Source organism: Cibotium barometz, chromosome 33 (genome assembly GCF_041138505.1).
Source record: "Cibotium barometz isolate CiBa-2024 chromosome 33, ASM4113850v1, whole genome shotgun sequence".
NCBI classification, from domain to species: Eukaryota; Viridiplantae; Streptophyta; class Polypodiopsida; order Cyatheales; family Cibotiaceae; genus Cibotium; species Cibotium barometz.
The window spans coordinates 25800211-25819281 of NC_141078.1; the positions used below are offsets into that span (position 1 = coordinate 25800211).

Sequence of the window (19071 nt, forward strand, 5' to 3'; positions counted from 1 at the left end):
CTTCGACTTCCCATGCTCTTGCATATGGGATAATCCACCACAACTTCTAGTCATGCAATAACCTGAGAGTAGCTACAAGAATTGCCACCTCTAACACCCTCCTTCAATTCGAGCACCTCGATCAAACAGAGGTTAGGACCGCCAAGGACCACACAGGGCGAGCTTTGATACAATGTCAGTCACGCAGTAGCAGCACGCACACCACCCTAGGGCACTGAGCAACGTCGGTGGCTATTGCTCGAAACCCGGTCTTCCATGCCCGCACCAAGCACATGGAGATACAATATCACTTTGTTCGTGAGAAGATCTTGGCTGGTGACATCTTGCTTCTTTATTGTTCGACAGAGGACAATGCGGCGGACCTCTTCACAAAGTCTCTACCTCAGGCTATGCTCCGGCGGCACTCCAGCTCATTGGGGTTGGTTCCACATCTAGGAGTTGAGAGGGGGTGTTAGCAGTCATCTCCTATCTATACACTATAAAAGGGCCTCTGTTGTGGGTGTGCCCACCCGTTTTTAGTGTTTTCCCATTTTTCCTCACTCTCCATGTATTTTCCCATTTTTTCCTGAGGTGGGGAGGGTTGTCGGCTGTCCTCAGATGCTGGCTGACAGTTGTTCTGGTACCCGACCTGGTCAGGTGTCCTGGCCGACTTCAGGCACCTAGCCGACTGGCTTATTTGCTGGTCGTGGGCAGTCCACGGCTGGTCGTGTTGTTGTCGGCCTATTCTAGGCTGGCCGACCAGCAGCCTGGGGCCATATAAAATGGCCCCTTGCCCCCCACACTTCCCACTTGTGATTCTGGGATTTTCTTTGGTGTATACAGCAGAGTTACATAGCTTCTCTCTCTCTCTCTTTCATTTGCGTTTTGCTCTCTACAGTAATTGTCTTCATTTCCGCTGTGCATTCTGACACCCTGTTCCCATGTGTCCACATCAACCTATCCATGTGTCCAGACATGAGTTCCATCATGTGAAAAGAGCTCGGAGGGCCAAATAGTTACATTCCCTCCCTCTTCTATTATAGTTGTACAAATATTCCATATGTTCGTGGTACTAGCCCATCTGGTGCTCTTGTGCATTTGGTCTTTCCTCATAAATGTGGTGCCTTCTGCTCATCTGGCAACATCTTTATGCCTTTTCTTTGACTGGTTTCCTTGTTCTTGATGGTTCATCTTCATAGCATATCGCATGTGTTAGATATAATAAATGCGTACTTACCTTCTGCAAAAACTAGACACAAGCTAGTCAACAAACAAGTATGCATCATTCGCGTCTACTGTGTATTCCAGGTACTGGCCAAGTAGTCTGGAGCCCAGTGGACTATCACATACCATAAATCCAAGCATTGTCCACACATCAAAAACAACACACAAAGTCAAAGAATTTCAAACATACATCAGTATGCAATGCACAAGTAATGATCCTCCTATTCATGGATTGTCCTGTCTGGTTTCATCGGAACCGTGTTGAGCCATTTGGTTCTCGACAAAAACCGCTTAGACTGTCACTCAAGGCCATCTGGTCAATACGACCGCCCGAGAATTCTTCCATAGTCATCTGGGCCATCTGGTCGCATTGCTCGACTATGAGATCCAATACAGTCATCTGGACCATTAGGTCGCATTGACCGCCCGACTCGGAAGTCCAATACAATCATCTGGGCCATCTGGTTGTAATGACCACCTCACTGCAAAATCCAATACAGTCATCTAGACCATTTGGTCGCAATGACCGCCTGACTGCAAAGTCCAAAAATATCTGGCATCGTTGCCGTCCAATGGGTCATCTGGCATCATTGCCAGATGACCCATATACAAATCTTGCTCTTTGGGCTTTCGGGCATCGTTGCCACCCAAACTAGAGCATATCCAATTAAACATTATAAAGCAAGATAATGATCAATTCCATTTCAGTATAAATATATACAATGAAGAGGGTTGGAGGTCCAATCCCTCCCTCTTAAATTTGTCTTGATCACAAGACGTTTCAAGCATGTACTTCAAATACATCAGGACCAACTACTTCCTCATAAACTCGAATAATATCTGGGTAGTCCTTGAAGTACTCTTCTAGCATCCATTTCGCATCCATAGGCGAATAGTTCTTAAACTTCAAGAGGTATTTCCTGACCACTGTCTTTCCTCTTTTTCCCGTGGAATGGAATACAATTTGTTCCGGCGGCTGCAAGATTTCTTGTTGTTCTTCCACTTCTGGTGGATCCTCCAATACAGGCTCCTCCGAGGGTAGTCCTGTATATGGCTTCAATAAGCTGACAAGGAAGGCATTATGTATCCTCCAATGATCTGGAGGTCCAATCGATAGCATACATCGTTGATCTTCTTGGTAACCTGAAAAGGTCCATAGTATCTGGCGGCATAGTATCTGGAGGCTAGCTTGGGTTCCCTGTGCTCCTTAGCTTTAGACTTTCTAAGTCTTGCTTTTTCAAATCACAATAAGACCCAATCCCCTTCTTCAAAGGTGACCTTCCTTCTATGTTTATCTGCAACTTTCTTTTGCTTGGCTTGAGATGTCTCAATAGCCCTTCAAACCTGTGCAAAGGCTATATCTAAATCTTGAACAAATTCATCCGCATGGAAGATCTCTTCCTTGGTCTTTAGAATAGGCAACAACAATGATTTTCCATAAATAATCTCAAAAGGAGCTTTGCCTATCGAAGAGCGAATAGTGTTCTTGTAAGCAAACTCAACCAATAGCAAGTACTTCTCCCATTGATCCTTTGCTTCGAGAGCATAACATTTTAGTATATCCAAAATAGTGAGGTTTGCAATCTCACTTTGTCCATCTGTTTGAGGATGATAAGCTGAAGAGAGATTCAGCTTTGTTCCCATGTTGTCAAAAAGAGCTCTCCAAAAGAAACTAGTAGTCCGAGGATCTCCATCCCCCACAATGGATTTAGGTAATCCATGATGTTTGAAAATCTGCTGAATAAACAATCTCGCCATATGCTTTGTGCGGATAGTCTTCTTTACGAGAATAAAGTAGGCTTGTTTACTCAATCTATCAATAATAGTCCATACTCCGTAATTCCCGAATCCTGACTTTGGCAATCCAAAGATGAAGTCCATAGCAATACTTTCCCACGGAATATTAGGGACTAGCAAAAGTTGTAATAATCCAGCAGGTTTTTGTCAATCAAACTTGACCTTTTAGCAAACCAAACATTTTCGAACATATTGGTCAATGTCCCTTCTCATGCTAGGCCAATGTCCCTTCTCATGCTAGGCCAACAGAAATAACTCTCCAAAGCATGAGTTGTTGTCAAGCTACCTCTATGTCCCATGTAAGGTGGGGCATGGCATTCTTTCATTACTTTTGGCCTCAAATCCTTAGTCACACATAAACGGGTTTGCATCATAAGGAACCCTTCCTTGATGACATAAGAGGTCACCAAGTCTCCATTCTGCAATTTGTTCCAAGTATATTTGAAATCCTTATCTGTAGCATAAAGATCTTTCATCGTAGTGAAGTCCAAATGATACCCCATAGATACTACATGGGTCATGGGTCTTCGAGATAGAGCATCTGCTACTTTGTTATCTTTACCATGGGTATGCATAATCTGAAAATGAAATTGGGCCAAGTAACTTATATGCTTTTCTGATATCTTAGGTTAAGTCATAAAATACCTAAGACTTTGATGATCCATCTTGATAACAAACTCAACACCCATAAGATAGTGCTAAGGCATGAATGATAGCCATCAATTCTTTCTTGTATGTGGGTGTGGTATTTTCGGCCCCTTGTAGTCTTTGACTCTCATAGGCTACAACATGGTCCTCTTGGTTCAAGACTACTCCAATGCAATCTCCTAAGGCATCACACTCTACCATAAAAGGCTTTGATAAGTCTGGAATAATCAACACTGGTCCTTTGCTAGTATAAAACTTTAATGCTTCAAAGGATTCTTTTTCAGCTTTGGCCCACTAAAATCCCACGGCTTTCTTTGTCAAATCATGCAATGGACTTGCTCTACCACGGCAAACCACTTGATGAACTTCCAGTAGTAAGAGCATAAGCCAACCAAGGAAACTTCGAACTGCATGCACACTAGTCAACTCTGGCCATTCCATAATAGCCTTGACCTTTTTTGAGTCCATTCTGACTCCTTCCTTGGACACTATATGGCCCAAATAGTGAATCTCTGACAAAAAGAACTCACTCTTCTTGCCATTCACATATAACTTGTGCTTCCGCAGTTCCTGAAATACCATATCCAAGTGCTTTCGATGCTCTTCTTCATTCTTTGAATGCACAATATTGTCATCAAAGAAAGTAGCTGCAAACTTTCTATGCTCAAAATATTATTTCCATCATTTGGTTGAAAGTAGCCATGGCATTGGTAAGACCAAAAGGCATCACCAAATACTCATAAAGTCCAAAAGTAGTCCTGAATGCAGTCTTGTGAATGTCCTCTGGAACAATCCTGCTAAAGATAGTAGCTCCATCCAATCTATCCAGGATATTGTCAATCCTGGGAATAGAAAACCCGTTCTTCACAATGATCTTGTTTAGAGCCCTATAATCAATGCACATATGCCAAGAACCATCCTTCTTCTGAACCAATAAGACTGGGGAGCAAAAAGGTGATAAGCTAGGTCTAATCAAACCCTTTTCCAATAGCTTGGTCACTTGCTTCATAATCTCCTCTTGTTGAGCTTGACTCACTCGATAAGGTTTGTTAGGTGAGCTTCCTAACATGATATCAATCTGATGATCTTCCAATCTCTTTGGAGGTAGCTCTCCTGGAAGAGTATCTGCAAAACAATCTTCATACTTCTTTAGGGAATCTTTCCTTTCATGATCAAGAGTTGGGAGTGACTCATCACTCTCAGATTCCTTTGGATCTCTTACATATATCAAGTACGAGGAACTAGATTGCTTTATCGCTTTAGAAACTTGTACATAAATGATGAGTGGAATGGAATTCCCCTCAACTCCTACATCAAAAGTTACATTCTTGCCCTTAAAAGGAAACCTAATCTTGTTTCCAGCCCAATCAATGGTCGGGTCTATCTTCTTATGCCAGGGCATACCCAAAATTACATCACAATGTCCAACTTTGTCGACAACAAAGTTCTCATGATCCACATAGTCTCCAATTTGTAAGCGAAGCTTTCCCAAAATAGGAGTCCCCTTGGCTGACATTCCCTCATAGTAGGCGGCACTCGCAGTAATAGGAGTTCCAAACCTATCCAGAGGGAGGTTCATGGCTTCAACCACTCGAGGATGAATGTAGTGGTGGGTAGCACCACTGTCGAAATGGATAAGCACAGGTTGGTTTGCCACTTTGCCCCAAGCTTTGAAAAGTTGCCTTTTCTTTGGCGGTGTATCATCCTGATGTTGGAATTCCTTTGGCAATGCATTATTTTGGGGTGGTTTGGCTTCTTGATTTGGTCTATCAAGACATTTTGCAGCCATATGTCCCTTCTTCCCACATTGGAAACATTTATCCTCTTTGACATACTCTTCAAGTTGCTTGCGAGATAGCTTCTTTTGGTAAAGTGGAGGCTTATCCTCACTCTTGTTCTTCTTTTCTTGTGGCTCGTTCCTTGCTTGAGATCCTCCTTTGAACCTCTTCTTTTGAGGCGAATCTTGATTCCCATTCTTTGCTTTGCCCACCATCGAAGGCATATGTAGTGCTTCGGCTTGCAAGGCTTTGTCTCGGGCTTCTTCCAAAGTTTTAGGTCCCACCATATAAACTCCTTGCTAAGTTTTGGCTGCAATCCATTGACGAACTTACGCATTTCCATCAGTGATGGGAAGGGGGTATGTCATGGCCCTGTGAAAATGGAGCAGGACAAGTGTGGGCATGGTGGTTGCAGGGTCAGAATATTTTATGATTCACATGGGGGGTGCCCGGACAGTGTTTAAAGATGTGTGGACAACCCTAGGTGTGAAGGGGGAACATTAAAACATTAACTTTTAATGTTTATAAAAGTTGCCCCTAGGCCTTAGTGGCCCTAGGGAACTTATTAAGTTGGGCCCTAGGGATTAACTTGGGAAGGAGGTTTTCTCTCTCTTCACTCTCTCTCCTCCCTTTTTGGGGAGTCGTGTAGCAAAAGGAGAGGCTTCCTTCATGCGCATGTTTCCAAGCGTGGAAAAGCACAGGAAGGGGAGGCGACTGCTGAAGAGAAGTGTGCTGCTGTTTTTCTGAGGCAAACCAGCCGTACAGCACTGTACGGCCAGTGCTAGACTCTCTCTCTCTCTCTCTCTTTCTCCTCTACTGCAGGCGGCGCACAGGACAGCTACTGTTGGGCTGCGCAGAAGGCCTGTGCAGGCTGCACAGTTGGTTTTTCAGCAGGTACACCTGGTACGGCTGCCGTACAGTATACGGGCAGCCTGGTACAGAAGGTACAAGTGCTGCAGGTGGTGTAGACAGGTGCTGGACAGGCCTGTATACGCTGATTCAAGCTGGTACAGAAGTGGACAGCAGGCTGTTTTTGCAAGTACAACGCCTGGCACGCATCCCGAGGCGGTACAATCAAGTACAGTGCTGATTTTCAGATCTGTACTTTCAAGGACAGCATAGGAGTGAGCATCAGGAGGAAGATACAGGCAAGTGCAAGCACATGTGTGAAGCAGGATTGTGGGTTCAAGTGCCTGCAGGCACAGATTGGTGCTGTTGCTTCCTCCAGAGTTGTTTCACGAGCTGAACTTGGTAAGCCTTGACTCTGTTCATCCATCTCTCTTTCTATTGCTTGATGTCTGCTACAGGTATGTGTTATCTGGCTCCTTGTGAGAGGAGGAGTATAGCAGATTGACAAGGGATTAAGACAGGGATTGAACAGCACATGTATATGTTGAGCTGAGAAGATGTATCATGCTTATGAGTTATGCCAGATGTATGCCCATGGCTGGCCTGCTTTGTGAACTTGGCTGATCAGAGGGAGGCACAGTGTGTTGTTTGAAGACACAGATCTGTGTGCATAGATCCTCTGTGCTGAGAAGGATTTGTGGGCAGTCAGATTGGACTACAGGTGTAAACTCTTGGCTGGTTTTTATGTTGTACTCAGCCATACATATTATTTTAATGGAATAAAGAAATACCGCAAGGGGCGCCAAGCTTTGGGGCCAACAGGTGTCGTTGTGTTTTCAGATTTGGGCACTCTAGCCTCAATCTGTGTTTTGTTTATCATCTAGACTACAAGTGGACGGGAGTTAGCTCTTACCGCACTCTGGTTTTCTATCAGAGGCCGGTTTCAAGGTTCCGTCCCCGGGACCAATCATCAACTTTCTGAAGGGGGTGAGCTCGTGGTTGTTTTGAAGAAAGCCATCGCTGAAAATTCAGCAATCATGTCTGATACAGAGGAAGAGTACTTCTATCATGAAGAAGAAGAGCAAGAGACTTCTCCTGAAAGAGATGTATCTGAGGATATTTTTGCAGGAGAACAGGCTGCAGATGTTGAGCCTTATGAGGATGTAACACAGCCAGAAGATGTGCATGGTAAAGAGGATGATGATGCTAAGTTCAAATATCGCTTGGCTAGTGTTATGGATACTTTTATGCAGCTCACACAGAGTGAGAGATTTGCTGAATTTTTGAGGTCTCGCTCAGAGCCCCGCACAGAGCCCCAGAAAAAAGAAGAAGAAGGTTCGTTCGAAGAATCTTTCTCATGGTCATAGTGGTACCACTCCACAGGATCCATCTCCTGCACAGTTTCCGAACATGCAGCATGCTTTTGGTGCAAACCCACAGAGTTCCTTCTATGGACAGCCACCTATTCCTCAGCAGAACATGCATCCAGGGTACTTTGGTGGTGGCTCAGTGTTTCAATCCATGACTGGGGGTTATCCTCAGGGAGGCATGGGTATGTATGGGCCTTTTGGAGCCAATTTTCAGCCTGGCATGCAAGGGAATATGTATGGTGGTATGCAGTCCGGTATGCAAGGAAATGTGTTTGGAAGCATGCAACCTGGAATGCAAGGCAATATGTTTGGTGGCATGCAGCCAGGTATGCAGCATGGAATGTATGGAAACATGGCTGGGATGTATGGTATGCCTGGTGTTGGAATGGGAAATGTTGACCCAATGATGGGTATGAATGTTGGGGGCAGCAATCTTACGAAACCACTTCCATATGATAATCTAACGCCTATGGGCAAGGCGAAGGATTACAAGGAAGGGGGAGCTGCAGTGAAGTTTGACACTTTTAGTGGGGCCAAGGATAAATTGAAGGCACTTACCTTTTTACAGCAGTTTGATGCTGCTTTTTCTGGTGGGAATTACACAGAGTCCTCAAAGGTGAGGAAAGCTGCCACTTTTCTCAAGGGTAATGCTTTGCAGTGGTGGTCTACTCTTCTTTTGCAGGGCATAGCACCCACCACATGGGTTCAATTCAAACAGGTTTTCTCTTCCGTATGGCTCACATCTACATTTGAGGTGGATGTTATGACAGCATGGCACAAGCTGGATGCTTCAAAGTGTGATAGTTTGGAAGACTATAACAAGAAGTTTTGGGAAGCTCTACTCCCAGTGACTTCTTATCGTGCCGTGCCATTATCTGAGCAGGTAGAGAAGTATTGTTGTGGGCTGCCCAAGGAGGTACGCGATTACTGTATAAAGACAAGAGTAACGAACATGTCACAGATGATTGAAAATGCTATGACAGCCAATGCGTTACTCACAGGTGGTTCATCTGGATTTAAAGGCAGTAAGAAGTTGAGCAAGAAAGCTGAAAAATTTGGGCATGCTTCTCGTGATGCTAAAGGGTCTACAGAGACAAAGTATAAGAAGTTGCCAATGCCCAAAAGGACTTCTGAGGAAAGACAGGCTTTGAGAGATGCTCAAAAGTGTTTTTACTGTACTGAAGAGGGGCATATGTCATTCAATTGTCCCAAAAGAACGTCCAAAAAGGATCCTGACAATAAAGGAGAGCCCAAGCCAAAGAAACAAAAGCCTTCTGCAGGCTTAGTTCCTGATCTTGTGGGGGAGCAGCTAAGTGGTGAAGCTACAGAGTTGTGCAGGGCATGGGGCAAAGTGAGAGATCAGAATGCTTTGATCTTCTTTGACACAGGTGCTAGAGCCAACTTCATTTCACCAGATTTGGCTGGCCGATTGGGGATTCGCGCAGAGGAGATGGGGCCGTTACATGAGGCAAATATGGCTTGTCCAGGGTATGCAGAACCCGTTACTCCTATCATTGGGAAGCTTCGGCTTCATTTGCAGGGTTATGTGGACAGCGAAGAGTTCTTCATCATGCCTTTGGATGGCTGTGATGTTTTGTTGGGGATGCCATGGTGCCACAGGGTACATGCGGTGGTGGATACTTACAATAGGAAAATTACTCTGACTCATAGAGGGAAAGAGCATGTATTGGATGTAAAACTCAAAGGGGAATCTGTTCCTATTGTATCCGCTTCGGCGATTTCATCAGTAATGAAAAAGCATCTTTCCGCGTACTTGATTTATGTAAAGGATGCACAGGATGATGAGTCTAAGTCTAATTTGTCAATGTTAGATAAAGACAGGGCTGATTTCTTAAGTGAGTTTCAAGACTGTTTTTCCGAGTCATTGCCAGGAGAATTACCTCCTGAGAGGCCAGAAGATCATGCCATAGATCTGATTCCTGGTAGTACTCCACCGAATAGACCGCCGTATCGTGTTAGTGCAGCCCAACAAGAAGAGATTATGAGTCAGGTGCAGGAGCTATTGAATAAGGGATTGATTCAGCCTAGCTCATCACCCTTTTGCTCACCTGTGCTCTTAGTGCAGAAGAAGGATGGTTCTTGGCGCATGTGTATAGATTACAGGGCGCTGAATAAGAATACCATCAAGAATCGATTCCCCATACCGAGGATCGATGACATCTTGGACCGCTTACAGGGCTCCACAGTTTTTAGTCGTATTGACTTGAAAAGCGGGTATCATCAGATACGCATTAGACCCGAGGATGTGCATAAGACAGCATTCCGAACCACGTTTGGGTTGTATGAGTTCTTGGTTATGCCCTTTGGTTTAACGAATGCGCCTGCCACATTTAACAGAATGATGGACAGGATTTTCCGACCTCATAGAGAGTTTGTGGGCACATTCTTTGATGATATGATTGTGCATTCACAAACTGAGGAAGAGCATAGAAGGCATTTGGCCATTGTGTTTGCAGAACTCAGAAACCATAGGTTGGTGGTTAATGGCAAGAAGAGTGAGTTTTTCTTGCAGGACATACATTTCTTGGGGCATATTGTGTCTGGTCATGGAGTCCGTATGGATCCAGCAAAGGTGGAAGCAATACTTAATTGGCCAGCTTTGAGGACCGTGCATGATGTACGCAGCTTTCTAGGATTGTGTTCCTATTACAGGCGTTACATACGGCACTTTGCTGAAATTGCTTCGCCTCTTCATGCTTTGACGAAGAAAGCAACTCCGTTTAGATGGGCTGATCGGGAAATTACAGCATTCAAAAAGCTCAAAGAAAAGCTTACTTCGGACCCAGTATTGGTGTTACCAGACCTCCGAAAGGCTTTTGTTGTCCAGTGTGATGCATGTGGAAGTAGCATTGGTGCAGTTCTCATGCAAGAGGGACATGTGATAGCCTATGAGAGTAGAGTTTTGCAAGATGCCGAGAAGCATTTACAGGTGTATGAGAAAGAGATGTTGGCTGTAATTCACGCTCTTTCTACATGGAAACACTACTTGCTTGGCGCTGATTTCACTGTGCAGACAGATCATCAGACCTTGCGTTACTTCCTTACGCAGACTAAGCTTTCAGAGAAGCATATGCGTTGGGCAAACTTTTTGTCAATGTTTCACTTCCAGATTGTGCATGTGGAAGGCAAAAAGAATGTAGTGGCAGATGCTTTGTCACGCAAGCCACAGGTCTCTGCAGTTTCACTTGCTTATCACCATGAGCTTGATGAAATGAAAGAGCAGTATGCCCATGATGAGGACTTTGAAAGGTTGTATGATCAGATGTCTGAGGGTCAGCGGCATGAGCATTACACTCTTAGAGATGGGTTTTTATTGATGCATGGCAGACTGTGTGTTACCAGGCCATTGCGACTCAAGGTTATGATTGAAAGTCATGCTCCACCGTATGCAGGTCATAGAGGTATTGACGCCACGGTCAAAGCAGTGGAGACTTTCTTTTATTGGCCAACCTTGAGGAGAGATGTTGACGCCTTTGTGAGGCAATGCATCGTATGTCAGAAGGTAAAGTTTGACCGTCAGAAGACACCAGGGTTATTACAGCCTTTACCTATTCCGGATAGACCTTGGGAGAGCATTGCCATGGATTTTGTATTTGATCTTCCACGGACACAAACGGGAAATGATGGCATCTGGACTATCATATGCAGGTTCAGTAAGCAGGCTCATTTCATTCCCGTGCGGAAGACAATTAAAGTGGATCATATGGTGAAGTTGTTCATGGCGAACATCTTCAAGTATCATGGCTTGCCTACGTCTATCATTAGTGACCGTGATCCACGGATGACGAGTTTGTTTTGGAGAGGGTTGTTTGACAACATGGGTACAACTCTCAAGTTTTCATCGTCATTTCATCCACAGACAGATGGTCAGTCAGAAGAGGCTAACTCTACAGTGTTGGATCTTCTAAAGTGTTATGTGTCAGAGCACAAGCAACAATGGGAAAAGTATCTTCCTTTGGTGGAGTTTGCATATAACAACACTGTACATAGCTCGACAGGCAAGGCGCCTTTTGAGATTGTAGAAGGAGGGAAGAAGGTTCCACCCATTTTGCATACAAAGGATAAGATCTTTGAGGCTGATCAGTATGTGGAGAGCTTGGATGAAGCTTATCGGAGAGTTAAGTTGGCCCTCCAGAAAACTCAGCAGAAGCAAAAGAAAGCCGCAGACCGTCACAGACGTGATTTGCAGTTTGCATTGGGTGATTGGGTTCTTTTGCGCTTTGAAAAGGCTAGACTCAAGAAGATGAAGGGTAAAGAGCGCTTATTCCCTAAGTTGAGTATGCGATATTATGGGCCTTTTCAGGTTTTGGAAAAGATTGGTGAGGTAACCTATCGTTTGAAGTTACCAGATCACTGGAGGATTCACAATGCTTTTCACGTGAGTCTTCTTAGACCTTTCCGTGGGGATGTGCCTGAGGATGTATCAGATGAGGCTCAGCCGGAAGTTGAGGAACTTGATGAGGTTCTGATTCCAGAGCAGATACTGGCACATAAAGAAAGGAAGGTACGAGGTAAAGTTTCCCGTCGCTATCTTGTGAAGTTCAAGAACTATTCACCGATGGATGCGAAGTGGATGGAGGAAGGTGACTTAACAGATTCACCTCAGGTTTTGCAGCTTTATCTCGATGCCTTTGAGTTAGAGCCGACTCTTATTGTGGCTCATTCAGGTTCAGCAGAGCATGGGTCTGGAGCATTACCTGATGCTCAAGAGGGGGGTAGCACCTCCACTCCCTTGATACAGACAGGCTCAGATGACATCTAGAGGTCGCTTGGTGCAGATTTTATCTCATCCGAAGGTACTGAGGCTGACAGTACATCTGTTTATGGGACTTCTATGATATATGTGTACTAGTCACATGGAGATTTTTGTGGATATGTATGGTTCACAGTGGTATACAACTTGGACTATTACTATGCCATTGGTTTGCAGTGAATGATGATACATGTGTATGGCTCAGAGAGATTGGGACGCTGATCTTGCCATATTGTATATTTCACTTTGGATATTTTGATGCATCACCAGAATGCAATCGAGGACGCTTGCCATCTTTCAAGAGGGGGGTATGTCATGGCCCTGTGAAAATGGAGCAGGACAAGTGTGGGCATGGTGGTTGCAGGGTCAGAATATTTTATGATTCACATGGGGGGTGCCCGGACAGTGTTTAAAGATGTGTGGACAACCCTAGGTGTGAAGGGGGAACATTAAAACATTAACTTTTAATGTTTATAAAAGTTGCCCCTAGGCCTTAGTGGCCCTAGGGAACTTATTAAGTTGGGCCCTAGGGATTAACTTGGGAAGGAGGTTTTCTCTCTCTTCACTCTCTCTCCTCCCTTTTTGGGGAGTCGTGTAGCAAAAGGAGAGGCTTCCTTCATGCGCATGTTTCCAAGCGTGGAAAAGCACAGGAAGGGGAGGCGACTGCTGAAGAGAAGTGTGCTGCTGTTTTTCTGAGGCAAACCAGCCGTACAGCACTGTACGGCCAGTGCTAGACTCTCTCTCTCTCTCTCTCTCTTTCTCCTCTACTGCAGGCGGCGCACAGGACAGCTACTGTTGGGCTGCGCAGAAGGCCTGTGCAGGCTGCACAGTTGGTTTTTCAGCAGGTACACCTGGTACGGCTGCCGTACAATGTACGGGCAGCCTGGTACAGAAGGTACAAGTGCTGCAGGTGGTGTAGACAGGTGCTGGACAGGCCTGTATACGCTGATTCAAGCTGGTACAGAAGTGGACAGCAGGCTGTTTTTGCAAGTACAACGCCTGGCACGCATCCCGAGGCGGTACAATCAAGTACAGTGCTGATTTTCAGATCTGTACTTTCAAGGACAGCATAGGAGTGAGCATCAGGAGGAAGATACAGGCAAGTGCAAGCACATGTGTGAAGCAGGATTGTGGGTTCAAGTGCCTGCAGGCACAGATTGGTGCTGTTGCTTCCTCCAGAGTTGTTTCACGAGCTGAACTTGGTAAGCCTTGACTCTGTTCATCCATCTCTCTTTCTATTGCTTGATGTCTGCTACAGGTATGTGTTATCTGGCTCCTTGTGAGAGGAGGAGTATAGCAGATTGACAAGGGATTAAGACAGGGATTGAACAGCACATGTATATGTTGAGCTGAGAAGATGTATCATGCTTATGAGTTATGCCAAATGTATGCCCATGGCTGGCCTGCTTTGTGAACTTGGCTGATCAGAGGGAGGCACAGTGTGTTGTTTGAAGACACAGATCTGTGTGCATAGATCCTCTGTGCTGAGAAGGATTTGTGGGCAGTCAGATTGGACTACAGGTGTAAACTCTTGGCTGGTTTTTATGTTGTACTCAGCCATACATATTATTTTAATGGAATAAAGAAATACCGCAAGGGGCGCCAAGCTTTGGGGCCAACAGGTGTCGTTGTGTTTTCAGATTTGGGCACTCTAGCCTCAATCTGTGTTTTGTTTATCATCTAGACTACAAGTGGACGGGTGTTAGCTCTTACCGCACTCTGGTTTTCTATCAGAGGCCGGTTTCAGGGTATAAGAGGTAAACTTCAATGAGATGGCTGAAAATTTATTAAGGTATGTTGACACACTCTAGCCGGCCTTTTGCTTTACCTCGTTCCACTCCTTCTGCACATCTGCCTCGGAGGTTGCGGTAAGGAACTTCTTGTTGAACATGGTTTTGAATTCGGTCCATGATGTAGGCTTGGTCCCATCTTGTACCACTTTTAGCCACCAATTCAAGGTGGCACCCACAAGAATTTCTCATCGGGCTAGTACCAATGACCAAGATCAGAATCACGTCCCGAATCTCAAAAATGTCCAAAAGAACTCAGTACCCAATTTGGGAAAAAGAATCTCGAAAAATAGGGCTAACACCAAGGTGGTGGCTATGTAGCGCCGAATAGTAATCCCTTATGCTGAATTTTTTGGAGAAGTTGCTCCTCAAGGCGACGGCAATGCTATATCACAAACGGCGACACAAGGAGAGACGGCAGGTGGCTCTAGGCGGAGGTGGATTTTTTAGGCGGCGGCAGGCGGCAGCGCCGCTGGTGGCTCAGGCGGTGGAGGCGGCGGTTCAGCTGGCAGAGGCAACTCCGAGGCGGCGGCGGCAACGGAGCCAATGGCTGCAAGGGCGGCTCTGAGGCGGCGGATGAATAGTGGAGGAGGAAGATGATGATTGCAATGAAACTCTTGCTCTTCACAAGGTGAATCTTCCAAGATGGCTCTCCACAAGTGATGATAATCTCTTCAAGAGGGTACAAGTTTCTTATATACTTGAAGGGGGGTCCCTGCTTTTTGCCATGCCTTGCTTTTGCTTTGCTTTTTGCTTCTCTTTTAAATATTTTAATAATAGTCAAAAATAGTTGAAGTTCTTGATTTGTGCTTTTGTAGCTTCAGGGCCCTACTTTTTGGCCCTAAAGCTGCTTTTTGGAAAAGCAGCTTTTAGCTTTTTGATCCAGTTCGATGTCCTCTTTCCAATGGTGCCCTCAGCTCTTGGTCAACACAGTTTGACTTTTTGTTTTTTCTTGCTTTTTGACCAAGACTAGTGCTTTTTCCTGTGCTAGCTTTAGGAACCAACCCTATTCCCATGTGTCCATCAACCTATCCATGTGTCTGGGCATGAGTTCCATCATGTGAAAAGAGCTCATAGGACCAAATAGTTACACAAAGTATAAACCCTCCGCTCAAATCGAGGGGGGGAATACATGTCAAATGCATTTAAGGCATATTTGGCAGAAAGAGGCAGAAAGCATCAATGAACTTTGCCTTACACACCATAGCAAAATGGTGTGGCAGAAAGGAAGAACAGGTCATTGATGGAGACGGCAAGATGTATGGTTAAGGGCAAGAATCTGCCTCACAAATTCTGGATGGAGGCAATTATGTGTGCTAGACATGTTTTGAACAAGTGCCCTACGAAGGCTTTGAAGACCGTCACTCCTTTTGAGGCCTGGTATGATAGGAAACCCACGGATGACTATCTCAAAATTTTTGGTTGCCTTGCATATGTTCATGTGCCTTCACAGCTTAGAGGCAAGTTAGATGACAAGGCAGTCAAATGCATATTTGTGGGCTATAGCAGTGGTAACAAGGGATACCGTCTCTACAATCCATGCAATGAAGCTGAGTACAAGGCAGCCTTCACTACTACGGTAGATTGTGTATGGCTAAGAAGGTTACTTGTAGATCTTCGTGAGTTGTCAGCAGACACCTACCCCCATACTCACTGACAGTTAGAGTGCTATGGCCGTGGCACGGAATCCAGTTTTCCATGCTCGTACCAAGCACATAGAGATACATTATCACTATGTCAGGGAGAGGCTTCATGCAGGGGAGATCACTTTGACCTATTGCCCTACACAGGACAATGTTGCAGATCTATTTACCAAGATGTTGCCTCGAGAGAAGTTTGAAGCTTTCCGCAAAGCTTTAGGCTTACTCTTCTACATGGAGTGATATGCTACCTTGTACAGATTCACAACATCACTACAAGGGGGATTTGAAGGCACCTTACAAATCTTACAGATTAGTAGTGCTATGTGTGAACATGAGCTTACCAGGGGCACTTTTTCCCATTGGGTTTTTCCCCCTATACACCTAGTGTGTGAAAGGATACTACACTTTATATCCTATACTTGTACTTCATTTTGCTTATCATTCAATATACGTGCAAGTACTTCTGCCACTCCTGCTCCCAATCGTGTTGCTTCATGTGAGTGTGTGTGTGCTTCATTGCTATCCATACCCTAACTCTAGCATCCAAGAGGCCCAACAAAAATGGCTAGTCGTGCTGATGGCCGCGCTAACAAGTAAAAATAATAAATTATTAAGTTGTGGCCTAATGTAAATGGACAAAAGTGGACTTTAATATTTTGAGCACATTTTATAGTCGTGAAGGTGACCAACACAAGGAAAACGCCGATCAACATAGGGATACATATATATACGTGCTCAGCGAAATCGTTATAATCATGTGCAAACTCTTAGAGCTAGTCTTCCACAAGAGGGTTTCTCTATATGTGCGTTGACCAGGAGAACTTCACACTCTTTGCTTGGGCTATGATTGATGTCTTCATCCACAATCATCTTTTGTACCATAAATTTAGTTGTATTACTTTCTTCTCATACATAATATAGGCAGAAGTTTAGGATTCTTGTGCGTGTCGTATGTGTTTGATTCCGCTACTCTTCTTTCTATCTTTGAAAACCCTAGCACATGGGCACAAGTGTTCTACACAAAGGATTCGAATCTTCCCCAATCCTCAATATTTTCTTGGCTTGCACATTCTCATAAGCCTTTGCTTGAGGGCATTGTAATCTCCCATCACAAGTGTGCACTTATTGCTACCCTAGTTCATTAACCTTGTCAATTTATCAAATAGGACTCACAATACTCATAACTCTCCCAAGCTATCCTACAATAGGTATGGCACAAGGCAAACGACATCGGTAGGGCGGTGAGCACAACAGTAGGAATCTACGGGGCCTCTTTCCACATGTCACCCTGAAAAGGGAGGAAAGATGGCATGAGTTGGGGGTACAATGTGAAGAAAGGTTTGCAACCCCACATTCTAACCATAAAGCAAGTTCCATTGGCATTGTTTGAATTTAAAAAACCACACTCCCACCCATTCCACCATGCCATGTGCTGCTTGACAAAATCATGGAGTTAAAAACCTCAAAAGCATCTGAAAATGTGCAGAGAGAGTTTAGGGTTTAGGGCTTAATGGCATGGCATTTTGCATGGTTAACGCAATTAGTTTTCTTTTGGAAGAAGAGAGAGAGAGAAAGAAAGAATGAAAGAAGATTGTATTAAACATCTACGAGAGCCCCAAAGGGTCTATGAGATTGAAAATGAGCACATATGATCCATGAGAGAGAGAGAGAGAAAGAGAGAGAGAGAGATTTTAAGCACAAACTAACCTAAAGCTTTGATATTGAAGGCCTCCAATTGTTGGTTTTTTTTTTGAGGCTCCGAAAATATTTACTTATTTTCTTTGGTCTACTTGTGCTATCTAATGATGAGAGAGAGAGAGAGAGAGAGTATACATTTATAGATGCATACATACATGAGTGCATGCAGGTAGGTGGATATTATATATATATATATATATATATATATATATATATATATATATATATACGTATATATACATATATATGTATATACATGTATACATACATATATACATATATACATGTATATATACATATATATATGTACATATATATACATATATACATATATACATGTATATATACATATATATATGTACATATATATATGTATATACATATATACATGTATATACATATATATATGTACATATATATATGTACATACATATATATATGTATATATATGTATATATACATGTATATATGTATATATACATATATACATATATGTATATATATGTATATACATGTATATATGTATATATACATATATACATATATGTATATATATGTATATATATGTATATATACATATATATACATATATATATGTATGTATATGTACATACATATATGTATATATACATACATGTATATATACATATATGTATATACATATATGTATATATGTATATGTATATACATATATATACATATATGTATGTATATATACATATACATACATATATATGTATGTATGTGTACACACACATCTCATAAATAGAAATAAATAAATAGATACAATATCTATATCTATCTACATACATATATACATGTATATATACATATATATACATATATATATGAACATATATATACATATATATATGTATATATGTATGTATATATATATATATATATATATATATATATATATATATATATATATATATATATACATATATGTACATATATGTATATACATATATGTACATATATGTATATATATGTATATATATATGTATATACATAATTCTGCAATTAGCAGTAATGTAGTTGATTAGAGTTCTGATTAAGACCAACTTACTCAAAGAACCTGCAGTAGTTTTTATTCTTTCCAAAGAAGACGAACTGGTCGCAGCAAAGATAACGGAGGCCTCGGTTCTCGCTTCGCGGGCCGGCAACCTTGAGCACGGCTGGCTTCCCACAATCACACAATCTATTGTTGCTCGGAACTCCCGCATGGGTCTCATCAACGTGCCTCTCACTCTCTTCAACGTGCCTCTCACTCTCTTCAATTTCGCCTCCCATCTCTTATGACTTTGTTTTACACACAGTAAGTAACACTAATAAACATTGAATATTTAAATATTAGGAAAATACTAAATAAACATTTAATATTTAAATATTTAAATAAACTTTGTTTTATAAGTTCTCTCTGAAACACTAATAAAACATTGAATATTTAAATATTAGGAAATTACTTAAAAACATTGAATATTTAAATATTTAAATAAACTTTGTTTTATAAGGTCT

At 42.9% G+C, this 19071-nt stretch overlaps 1 protein-coding gene across 1 annotated transcript in view; it reads right to left on the reverse strand.

Moving 5' to 3' along the window:
• The window catches only part of LOC147619440 (uncharacterized), a 41486-nt gene extending 22629 nt beyond the window's left edge, over positions 1-18857 (reverse strand). Inside the window, exon 1 of the mRNA XM_086773528.1 lies at positions 18623-18857. Coding sequence (XP_086629654.1) covers positions 18623-18846 — 224 coding nt within the window. The 5' untranslated portion in view covers positions 18847-18857. The remainder of the gene's footprint in view (positions 1-18622) is intronic.
• Between the last annotated feature and the right edge of the window lie 214 nt (positions 18858-19071).